The sequence below is a fragment of the Protopterus annectens genome, chromosome 13.part0, assembly GCF_019279795.1.
Source record: "Protopterus annectens isolate FY-2018-M chromosome 13.part0, PAN1.0, whole genome shotgun sequence".
In the NCBI taxonomy this organism is placed as follows: Eukaryota; Metazoa; Chordata; order Ceratodontiformes; family Protopteridae; genus Protopterus; species Protopterus annectens.
This window is the reverse complement of record NC_056747.1, coordinates 1,195,709,705-1,195,721,814: the sequence shown is the minus strand read 5'-3', so window position 1 is coordinate 1,195,721,814 and position 12,110 is coordinate 1,195,709,705. Positions and strand designations below refer to the sequence as shown.

Here is a 12,110-nt window from a genome sequence, read left to right as displayed (position 1 = left end):
AGGTAAGCTTGGCTGAGATTGTAAGATGCAAGTAAGCTTTAATAAGCATACTGTTAAAGAATTGCCAACATTGAAAGCCTTTCTGTTGTTGCCAAGTAGAGAATACTTAACTAGATAATGTATAAGCCTTGGGTATTGAAATGCATATGACGGTATTTGTAATAAAGGACAGGATTACATTATTTTAAGAAGCTCATTACACTTGGAGATTTCCAGTTATTTCTGCAGGCTTTACCTGTAAACTAAACAGAATGCAAGTCGTGTGGTCCATAACCTGTACAGTAATCCTTTTAAGCAATGTATCTTGAGCTTATTTCTTGTTTGCTTTTCATTTTTTACTTTGATCATGTTTTCCTCATGAAACAAGTAGATAGTTGTCAGGCAGCAGGTCTTTTCTTGGATAAGGAACATGTTTACAAGTGGGGGCATCAGAGATTTCTACTTTCAGCATGTTACTTGGTACTTTAATAAAGCTGAATATAAATTATAATTAGAACTGCAGTGCAAGAAGTGGTTTGAGTTGAGTGCTGCTTGTTTTTCTTGTACTTGATTTTGACTGGCATTCCATTAATGTATTTAAAAAAGTAATTTATTTTTTCATACCTCACAACCTTTTTGTTTCCATCTAGATATTAAGTAAGCTGTCATGCAGCCAATGCACTGAAATATTTTTATTCTTCTACACTTCATTTTGTCTTGATTGGACTCTCATAATGATGGTTTGGCACTCACGGCAGTGTATTTAGCTAGTTTTTGTGGTTTTGAGCATAGCCCCACCCCTTTCTAGTTGGCCACACCCCTTCCCATTGGCCACACCCATTCAGCTGTCTCCTGCAGCTCCCCTATGATTTGAAGTCACCAGCCACCACTGCCAGAGTGCTGGTACTTTTGCTGAGAACTTGTATTTGTATATTGCTGCATATAGAAATTAGCAAACATGCTTTCTCTCCACAAACCTAACTGAATGTATGAAAGCATCCTGTAAGAATATGGGAGCATTTGTTTTGGTCCTGTGAGTCTCTATACTCCATCATTAAGGTGAAAGGATGGTCCTTGACAGAGTTGAGGCCAGAAGGAATTAAATGTACAAAAGTTCTATGCATGTCTTGTTTAAGTGGTCTACAAAAGTGAAGCAAATGTGAGAGATATTCACCTAAATTATCATTTGTACAAAAAATGTACTCTATTTAGGTGGAAAAGAATCTTCCCTATGCATGTAGATCTTCTGAACTGCTCTGCAATTCACTCCCCAGCATAAATGTGATCTGTAAACTGGCTAATAAATCAGATGAGGTACTAGCTTAAGGAATCTAACAATCTCAATTTCTAAGATCCTCTAAAAGAACAAATTGACAAAGATGATCACTTTCAAAGTAGGCAGTTGTAGAAAATAGTACTGTGCTATGTTGTTTAAGGACTTCCTTTCACCTACTTTCTTTTTACTTTGGTTTATATATAACCTCTTTTGGATACTTTGTAACAGCTTATATTTGTTTTAGTTCAATATTCTGCTATATTTATGATGATCCAGAGGGAGGCAGAATGTAAGAAAACACCACTGTTGTCGGTGGGTTTTGATGCAGAGACAGCATTTGAGAGAGTAAGCTAGGATTTTATGAGTAGGGCAATGGAAGCATTTGCATTCCCTGACACAATAATATGGTTAATTAGGAGGACATTTGAGGGAACAGAAGAGAAAGTTAAAGTGGGGGGATTCTTCTCTGATAAGTTCTGCCTGAACAGATGAACCAGGCAGGGGTCTCCTCTTTCTCCTTTGTTATTTGTGTTATAATTAGAAGCATTATCAAAGAGACCAAGGGACTCACATTCAAGGATATAATCGAGATGGTAATCAAGAAAAGTTTTTTTTATTTGCAGATGATATTATTTTGTACCTTATAAAACCAGAAAAGGAAATTCTGTGACAGTTTCAGGTCTTTTGGGGATACAAAATTAATGAAAATAAAACAAAGCTATAAAGTATGTACCCTCACATGCACTGGTTCAGCAATACCCATATTTATGGTGCTGTGATAAAATGAAGTACTTAGGAGTACTCATTAAAAAGGATTCTGTTTTAGCAGCTGATGATATATGGGATGAGACTAAAAAAAAGATAATACAAAAACTGAGAAAATGGAAGCATCTGTTTTATGGATACTGATAGCAAGATACAAACAGTGAAAATGTTTTTAGTCCCTTTAGTTTTATACACAGGTCAGACATATTTTTTTATCAACCAGAGAAGTTGTGGATAGCAATTAAATTATTGGAGGATTTTATCTGGGAGGATAAGAGGGCAAGAGGCATGTGGGATAAGTCGATCCTTCCAATAGAACAAAACCAGTTTGGGATTGCCTGATTTGAATGGGTAAGTCGATCCTTCCAATAGAACAAAACTGGTTTGGGATTACCTGATTTGAATGGGTAAGTTGATCCTTCCAATAGAACAAAACCAGTTTGGGATTACCTGATTTAAATGGGTAAATTGATCCTTCCAATAGAACAAAACCGGTTTGGGATTACCTGATTTGAATGGGTAAGTTGATCCTTCCAATAGAACAAAACCGGTTTGGGATTACCTGATTTGAATGGGTAAGTTGATCCTTCCAATAGAACAAAACCAGTTTGGGATTACCTGATTTGAATGGGTAAACTGATCCTTCCAATAGAACAAAACTGGTTTGGGATTACCTGATTTAAAGGGGTATTTCAGAGCTACACAGTTAAGGCTCCTTTACATAGCACAAGCAGAAAGTTATAAGTCAAAGTGGAAAGAGATGATGATGATGAAACGAGGGAAGCTCAAGAAAAAAGGAGAGACTGAGATTTAGGATGTAGATCCTTAAGGAGAATAACAATAACCATTTAGAATATTATATTCAAAAGGAAGCAGAAAGTATTCTAAGAACTAAGCCAACATGGAAATGAAGAAAGGATATTCTGTTAATGGGGGTGACTGCAATTAGGGGTACAGAGAATAGGCGAGAGTGGATTGGAATTTACTGCAGAAACTTGGCAAATGAACTAAGGTACTGGGAGCAAATAATTAGAGAGGGAAAGGTAACAGAATTCAGACTAGAGATTGATATCAATCCCTGAAAGGGAAGGCAAAGTATAGCAAAGAGAAAGGAATGGGGAATCCTAAGGAAAAGACCAGCACTGGTAGAGTTTTTAGTAGACTCTAGAACAGAAGCTGCTGTTAAAAAAGTGATAATTAGTAGGGCATATAAAATATTGCACAATAACTGTATGAATCAATCAGAGGAGGTTAGAAAGGATTGGGAAGAGAGTGATTAGATAAGCAATTCACAAAGAAACAATGGGTGGATATATTTATGACTCCCAAATATGTAACATAGTCTAGAAGATTTAGGATTTTTGCTTGGAGGTGTTTGCATAAGTATTTTAAGACCCCAAGCAGACTCCAAAGAATTTTTCTTCGGGTAGATTGCAAATATTGGAGGTGTGATGGGGAAGAAAAAGGTACTTGCATATGTTTTGGGAGTGTAATGAATTGGCAGACTTTAAAAATTCCCTGTAGACTACTCTGTCAGAAATACTGCGTGAGCAAATTGGCATAACTAAGGAAATTATTTTTTTAGCTGTGATACAGAAACAAAATTATCTAGACATAGTAAGGCATTGCTGAGGTTAATTCTGGTGGTTGCCAAAAAAGGAGTTACTAGAAAATGAAATCAAAGTCAAAACCAACTATATTAGAAGTAGTAGATATACTAATAGAGATGAAAGAACTGGAAGTGGGATCTTTAGAAAACGGAAGGAGCAAATTACATATAAAAAATGGAAATTGTGGGAATAATGCATGCAGAATAAAATTTTGGACAAGGGGTGAGGTTTAAGAAAAGGCAGGAATTGAATGAGCTATGAAATGTTTGTATGACATTGACTGTATGGATGATTGTATGTGAGGTATAATGTTTGCAAATGAAAATATGCCAATACAGTTTGTTTTCATTTATATAAATGTATGATTGCCTGTGTCATAAGTGATACTTCAATAAGAATGTTTCTTGTTTAAAAAAATTCTGCTATGTTCCAACTTGTAACCATGTTAGTACTTCTTTTGATGGCTGTATTAATAACCAGGATTTAGAAAAAAATTCATTTTAAAGATGTATAAACTCAGCACATGTAGAGCTTTGTGACATTTTAATGTAACATTCAGTGACTAATGAACTGAGAATGTGTTCACACCCCCTTCCCATTTCAGTCATGATTAGCAGTCTGTCCAATAAGTTATTTTCAAATAAAAATCAGAATCTTGATATGCTGGGGAACTACACAATGAGGGAAATAGTTTCATGAAATTTAACATTTACCACCAGACCAATAATGCTAGTTACTGTATGTACTGTTTGTTTCATGCAGTGGAAATGAAACATTTATGTTGCAATGTTATGCATATACAAGCAACATATCAGAGGAATATTAAAATCCAGAAATTAGTCCTAGATACAAATGATGAAATCTTAGCTCTTATAGCATGTTAGTACTTTAATTGTTTAGACTTGTTTTTTTTCTTTCTTTCTTTCTAGAAACTTGAAGGTCAGCATCTGAAGATTAACTGTTGACAGCATATTAAAGAACAGCCTGTTCCATTAGTGCCTTTGAAGTGAGCGGGTGCATCATGTCCCAAACTAAAGGACCCACACTTGCTGCTTCTACCTTTGTATGTATTACATATTTATTTGTATTCTAAGTATGAAAATATCCAGACTGAAGGACGCTGACATTTGTTAAAAACAAACAAAAGTTCAATGTTTACAATCTCCAAAACAATTAACATAAGTAAAACTGAATATTGTTACCTAGCTTCTTTTATTGGATGAGCTATTTCATTGATGGTTATGGATTTCACCAGATCATAGTTCAAAAGTAACAGATTTCTAATCAAAATTTAAAAATACTCAAAATTTATAGACACTCTCAGAAAAAAATTATGTACATTTCTCCTTCATCAATCAGCTGGTGGCCATCAAAAGAAAATCTAAATGGCCCAAGGGGCTAAACATAATGTGTAGCCAATAGCATAACTTCCACTGAGATGGCATTCTTGTGTGACATCAGCCATTGTGGAGCAAAACTAAATAAGCTACTTTCTTTATCAGATAGTCTCCTTAGGGGAACAGTAATTTAAGGGGTTTTGTGGCTGGAGACTCTAAGTGGTTTAATGGGTTCAGTGATTAAAATCTCCTTATATCCTCTGTATGGGAATTGATTTTTCAGGTGGTTCATAATAGGACTGGACCAGTCTTCCTTACTGGTGAGACTTGCAGTCGTGTATCCCTCAGATTGTATGTTTCTCTTGGTGTGTCTCAGGTACATAGTGTTGTTAGCATGTAAGAAGTTGTTAGTGCTGGTGGGTTTCCTGGACTGATCAGGAAAGAGGGTTTTGACACCTTGTACTACATATACTATCATGTTTATGAAAGCTACACTAGAGTTGTCCACATTGTAGTGAATTTGAGTGTGTGGACTGGCTGATATACACTGCAAACCTGTTGAGTACTTTTTATTTATTATGCCTGGCATGTTCTATTTATGGTTTTGTGTTTCTTGTTACCAATAGACTGTTTTTATTTGCAATGTAACATTACCATTTGACATTATTACAGCTTGTTACTATTTTTTTTTATTTTTAACACTGTAGCTGAAGTTGTTATCCCTCACACCTGAAGTTCACTTACAAGGAGAAAAATGTGCATTTGTAATTACATGGCCCTTAGCTCCTCCACCAGACAAACATGCTATAAGACTGCAATCCTGCCTTTCTAGATGACTTAGGTGATTGGGGTCTCATGTTCCAATTGGTCAGCTAATCCCTTTCCTTCTAGCCCATTGGCTTCGACAGCTTGCTTGCATACATTAAACATTCTGATTCAGTGTGTTCTATCCATTGGCTTATGGAACACCAAGATGCCGTATGACTGGAGGTTATGCTATTGGCTATGCAAATTATGTTTAGAGCTCTTATTGGTTTTCTTTTGATGATCACTATCTGATTATTGAAGAATGAATGTCCCTAATGGTTTGTGGATGTGTTTTTGGATTTGGAATATTTCTAAGGTCTTTTTGCATAAATGCTTAACATTTGAGCTGTGATCCTGTGGAATCCATAAACATGGATGAAAGCACTCATCAAATAAAAAAGAGGAGATACATTTTCCAATTTTGTTTGCGTTGAGTTTTTAAGTATTCTCAGTAAAGTATATATAGAAGACAAATACACATACTGAACACGTTTATGGTAGCAGTTTGCATGTATTTGTTAAAAAGTGCAATTCCTTCATTAAACATGAATGACATAAAGAAAAGCCAGAAAGAATTTGCTTCTTCACAGAAAGCTAATTGCCTAAAAGACAAAATCTCAGTCATCTTTACTTCTCCAAAATGTTTTGTTATTAATAGATTTATTGTGTTTAAATCTAGAAACAGTAATAATACCAGAGTCTAGTGAAAAGATAACTAAAGTTGCATTCCTTAACACTGAAGGCTTTTTAGATCTCAGGTCTCAGTACCTTTAGCTACTCTGATAGACTAAAAGCCTAATCTAGCTCCTGAGGGGTGATGTGTGTATAACTTTCTGTGTTGTGAACAATCCAGCATTCTTTGAATACATTCACCTAAACAGGACCAGAGATAAAGCAAACACCTGCTCTATATACTTAACTCTATACTACCATGTCAACAACATCAGATGGTGCAACTAGAATATGACCCAATTTGTCCCTTACATATCAAGCAGAGTACTTCACTAGCAAACTTTAAAACTAATCTGCATAATTGGATGAGTGATTGGTAATCTCCACCCAGGATATGTGGGAAAAGCTACTTAACTGGGTACACAGTTAGCTTTCTACCAGTGATGGGTGATATGACTGTGATTCTCAATGGCCTCTATGGTCTTAAGCTTAGTGAGAACCTATGAACATGCAGAATATCTATTTAGCATTCCCAAGTTATGTATTTGTATTGCTGTTACTTTCCAATACAAAAAGATCTTTGTTGTTTTAGTAAGAGTTCAAGTAATGTAATTTTAATTGTATTAGTACCTATGTAGTTGTACAGTAATATATAATGGCATTGTCGATAATCCAGTGATATTTACTGTGCTGTTCGTAAACTCTAGCTGCAGGCAAGGAGGAGGAAAAAGGTAATATAATTTCAGCAAGTAATCTAGATGATGCCAGTAAAAGAGGATTCTAGCTCCACAACACCAATTTAGTCATGTTCTAGTGAGTTAACCAAGGAGTGTAACATGTGCCACTTTGGTTTTTATTGCAGCTGATCTGACTTCATTCTAGACACCTCTAACATAGATATAATTTCTTAAAGTCTGCAAGGTGTAGAACTCACTTATTTTTCTTCAAGACATCTAATGTATGTACTGTTCATATTTATTAATAGCTGTATTAAAATGATGCATATTTTAGTCAACAGTAGTACAGTGAATAGGGAATCTTATTGTTTGGTATAGGTTGAATTGGAGAATAAAATCAAACACAACAATAATTCAATGTAGCCCCCTGCATTAGAAGAACAGTAAAAAAAGAATCCACAAAGAAAGAGGAAGTGCTTTACGGTCATGTTATAGAATGCAGTATTAAGAGTCTGATTTATAAAGGGTAGGAGTGTGGCCACAAACAGACAAAGGGTACGTGCATCTTGTTGCAAGCCACTTAATGAGATTCAGTCCACAAAAGAATATGACTGATAAATTACCTATTGTTAAAAGATTTCAGTTGGTATTCTGTGTTATAAAGGGAAGTAGTTAGTAAAACTAGTCTAGTTATGGGTCAGTGCACAAATATGAAAGCCATGAACCAAAGGTCAGACAGAACTGGTCAACAAAAAACATTATCATCACAGCTACCACATAAGTATACAATTTGACAGCTATTTAGTTCAGGAAATAAGTTCAAACCATGAGACAGTGTAACATTTGCAAGCAACATGTAACTCTCACTAAATTATGGTAAAATAACATATGAAAACAGGAGAGACAGTAGCTCTTTAACAAGAAGCAGAAAAAATGAGTCTTGCTAAACGTTTGTTTGCCTTTTAATTTTCAGGAAGGATACCAAACCAAATGGTGCCTGTGGTTATGTCATTCTATTTCTGTGTGAGGCCCCAAGCTTCAAAAATGTATGTTGTTGTCATTTGCAATAAAACATATCTATTTGTAGTATATATTCTTATCTAATAAACATATTTTGCTTTTTAAGTTGTTGTGTCTTTCGGCTTTTCAGTCATAATCTCATATATGCACCCAGAAAATGCAATAAAGCTTACTTTACAAAAAATAATTGTTTTGCTCTTACCCAGTTCCCCTTATTAATTATTTGCACAACTAAAAGAACAAAACTTGACTATAAGAATACCCCATTCCTCTGAATAGTTGAATTTGGAATTACATTTTCCTCATGAAACCAGGTAAACAGGTTGTCTTAGCACATGCTGCTGTATTCAATGTTCATCTGACTGCCTTTCCATTGCACGTGCTTGATGTGTGATGTGCACAGCTGTGCTTCAGTACTCCTTCAGTGCTGTGTGTTACTCACTGCTGAATGTAGCCTCACAGCAGTATTACCATGCCTCTTGGTAATGGGCATCCAGCTTCTGTTGCCAGTCCTTACATAGCACACTAGCCCACCCTACATCCTGCATAATACTTGTGTTCCATGCCACTCCTTAGCAGACTGCTTGTCCTCTAGCATCCTATATGGCATCCTGTTTCTTTGTGGTTGTCATGTTCAATACTTTTCCAGAATGTCTTTGTCTTTCTACTTTCTTATGTATATTCATTCTGTGACATCACTTTTTCACTAATGGGTAGAATTCATACACAGACTGAGTAGCAAGGCACTATGCATACTGCATGAGGGGTTCCTGATTCATAGAGATCTTGTTGCTCATAGCTGGACTCTACTTAGTAGCAAGACACTGTGCATACTGCATATGAGGGGTTCCTGATTCATAGAGATCTTGCTGCTCACAACTGGACTCTACTGAGTAGCAATTGGTTTTGGAGCCACCTGTAAATGTATTAGGCTGTGGGCAAGAGGCTTGCTATAACTGCATAGTACAAGTCATCAACATATGAATGCACAAGATCTGTGCCGAGCAGTGTATATGTGTACTCAGCAATTTAGTTGTATGCTCCAATGCATTTCAGTGAGAGAATATGAAGTATGTAAAGCAGGGATGCTTCAATCAGCTCTGATGACTGATGCAAGTAAGTAGTGCAGTGTAACGTGTGTGTGTGTGTGTGTGTGTGTGTGTGTGTGTGTGTGTGTGTGTGTGTGTGCAGTTACACACACACACACACACACACATATATATATATATATATATATATATATATATATATACACAGTATATATAGATACCACACACAAACACACATAACCACTCAAGACATAGCTTTTTTCATTTTCTAAGTGCAATAATGCCTTCTGCTATGAGAATTACAGAGAAATAATGGACTTTTCAGGGATGGGGAAGCTTTCTACCTTCAGTATCATGCCTCACAACAATTCTGGATGGTCCATTATTTCCCGGTAATGCCCACTTTTTCCAGGCATTGTAGATTGTGTTTTACATGGAGCATGCTGATTACATTCCGAATCAAATTTATATACCTGTCTGACATCAAAGGGATCCATAAAAAGTGCTGTTATCCATGGCTTTCTGAGATGCCATGATGTAATCTCACACTACAGCATATATAGGGGCCTCTACTAAGCAATGGTGAGTAGCTAAAATGACTTTGCAACTTAAAACACTTCTTCCTGCCACACAACAGAAACTCACTGCCATACAAAAAAGGTAGCCTGAAGTGTTTAACAGCATCAAAAACTATTAGTCCATCAGATGTATGCTTAGCTCCTTGTTGAAACACACCATTACCCTATTTTTTTTTTCTGCAACTGCTGCTAGATCAGTTGAAACTCCACATACTATGAACAACTATGATCAGAAACCCAGTCATTAACGCACTAGTTATGTTCTTAACATGGATGGAGGGCAGGAAACAGAATGGGACAAAATTAGAAAAGTACAAATATGCCTCATAATCCCACAAACACACACTGTCTCTGATATAACACTTGCCACAGGAAGTGGTGAATAGAGCTGACTTTACTTCTGCAACTCCTTATTTGTGCATTTTTTATCTCATGAAGTAACCTATCAGGTAGGTAGTAGCAGCTGTAACAGGCAATCTTTGCTAACAGGGTTTCCGTGTTACAAAAACAATATAAGCCACATATTAAGGAACAGACAGTCCCCACTTTCATTTTCTTTTCTGAAGTGAAAAAAAGATTAAAGTGGGTTAAGTGCGTGACAATTCACTATATAAAGCCAACTAATAATTTTACTGAATTTTGTTGTATTCAGACCACATTCCATTTGCGTGTTCTCTTGTTCCTGTGTTCTTCTATGCTAAAAGATAAAAAAATTCTTACATTTTGTTAATGAATTATATTTATCTTTTACTTGTTTAAATAAACTCAACTATGTACATTACCTCATTTTCTACGTAAAGTCATAACACTAGCTTTTGTTTTTTTTTAATTTGTTTTCTGTGATACAGCAGTGATCTCCACACACCTGTGCAGTGTCTGGCTGGTTAAATGGCTCACCTAGAGTCACACAGATAGGCACTGGAGGCTGAAGGAATCACATCTTGCACCTCTGGACCACAGGAAACAACTCCTTAATCCTCTAAGCCAACTGCCAGACAATAAGCAATATTGCCATATTACTATTGTGATGTTGTTTAATATAGAATAATGTCTGTTGTTTGTGGCCCTGGCCATAGCTAAGAAGAGTCTGTGGACCAGCCCACATGCTCATTTAAAAATATCCAAGTTAATTAATAAAATCAATGCAAAAAATAGGCGGCATACTGTAATTATTAGGATATCTGGGTGTAAACCTGGAAACTGAAGTTTGAGTCCAAAACTCCCCTTTTGCATACTGTGTAATGCGTAACTCACTTAACATCTTTCTACTGCAAATCCTGTGGGAACAATACACATCTTAGTATATCATTCTTAAATGAAGCATTTTCTCTTCACTTCTCATGGCAATGGAGACTTGGAGACTTGAAAGCCTTAATACAAACTATGTTAATTGTGATGCCTGGATTCAAACAGAAAGAGAAACGAAATAAGATGATTCTGAGAGGAAATTGTGACTAGGCCAAGAGCTATATTTTCTTTAGATTTTTTATTCTTGTCTCTGCCTCACTTAGAAAGAGCACACCATTGTTAGTAGAGAAATCAGGGTTGTCAGTCTAAATTTGAGCAGGATACTGGCACCAAGCTTCATGTTCAGTGTAATAGTCAAATGCAACCTTCCATGTTTGCAAATGCAGTAAGTTAAATCACTTGACTGCCAATTTTAAGGTCATTCTTGGTTAGCAATAATGGTGAAAATGCCATCTGAAAGGAAGTCATTCCCTTACCTTCTTTACACGCTAAGTGTAATCACATCTGAAAGATACCCCCTCCCCAGTGCCGGATCATGGTCAAATGGGACACTAGGCAGGATAATGGCCCAGGCTTGAAGAATAAATTGTCTACGTTACATTAACTGTAATATTGCCATAACATTTCCTGAACTAGATCAGCTGTGTAATAGCGAATGGCTGGCAAACAACAACAAATGGTTCATAGTTACTAGGCATGCAGTACTGGAGAACATTAAGGAGCCTAGCCAAACTTCCCGGTTGCTCCAAAGCACTGCTTCGTTATGTGAACTGCTCACTGTCACATAGTAGGTAAATGAAAGTAGAACTATTCAAACCCTACACCACTGTCACAGGTAGCAGCTCATTAACAAATTGGAGCTTTAGCCGTCTGTGGTAACTGCCACAGCAACAGTTTTTAACTAAATAGTGAAATCCTTTACAGTCCAGTCTTACAAAGGAGACAGTATTACAGCAGTATGCAACAATGGCTACACAACTGATGCTGAAAATCAGACAGTTCTGATCAACACTCCAAATAATGCAAATCATGTGACCTGATAAATGTAAACCCTTTTGCAGTAGCTGGAGGCTGTAAAGCAGGTACTGCAAA

The 12,110-nt window shown here is 36.3% G+C and overlaps 1 protein-coding gene across 3 annotated transcripts in view; it reads left to right on the top strand.

Moving 5' to 3' along the window:
* LIMD2 (LIM domain containing 2) overlaps positions 1-12,110 on the top strand; it is a 474,609-nt gene that overhangs the window by 350,704 nt on the left and 111,795 nt on the right. For all 3 annotated transcript variants that reach the window (XM_044055198.1, XM_044055197.1, XM_044055200.1), the window contains exon 2: positions 4,560-4,693. In XM_044055198.1, the coding sequence (XP_043911133.1) occupies positions 4,652-4,693 (42 nt within the window). In that variant the 5' untranslated portion in view covers positions 4,560-4,651. The remainder of the gene's footprint in view (positions 1-4,559; positions 4,694-12,110) is intronic.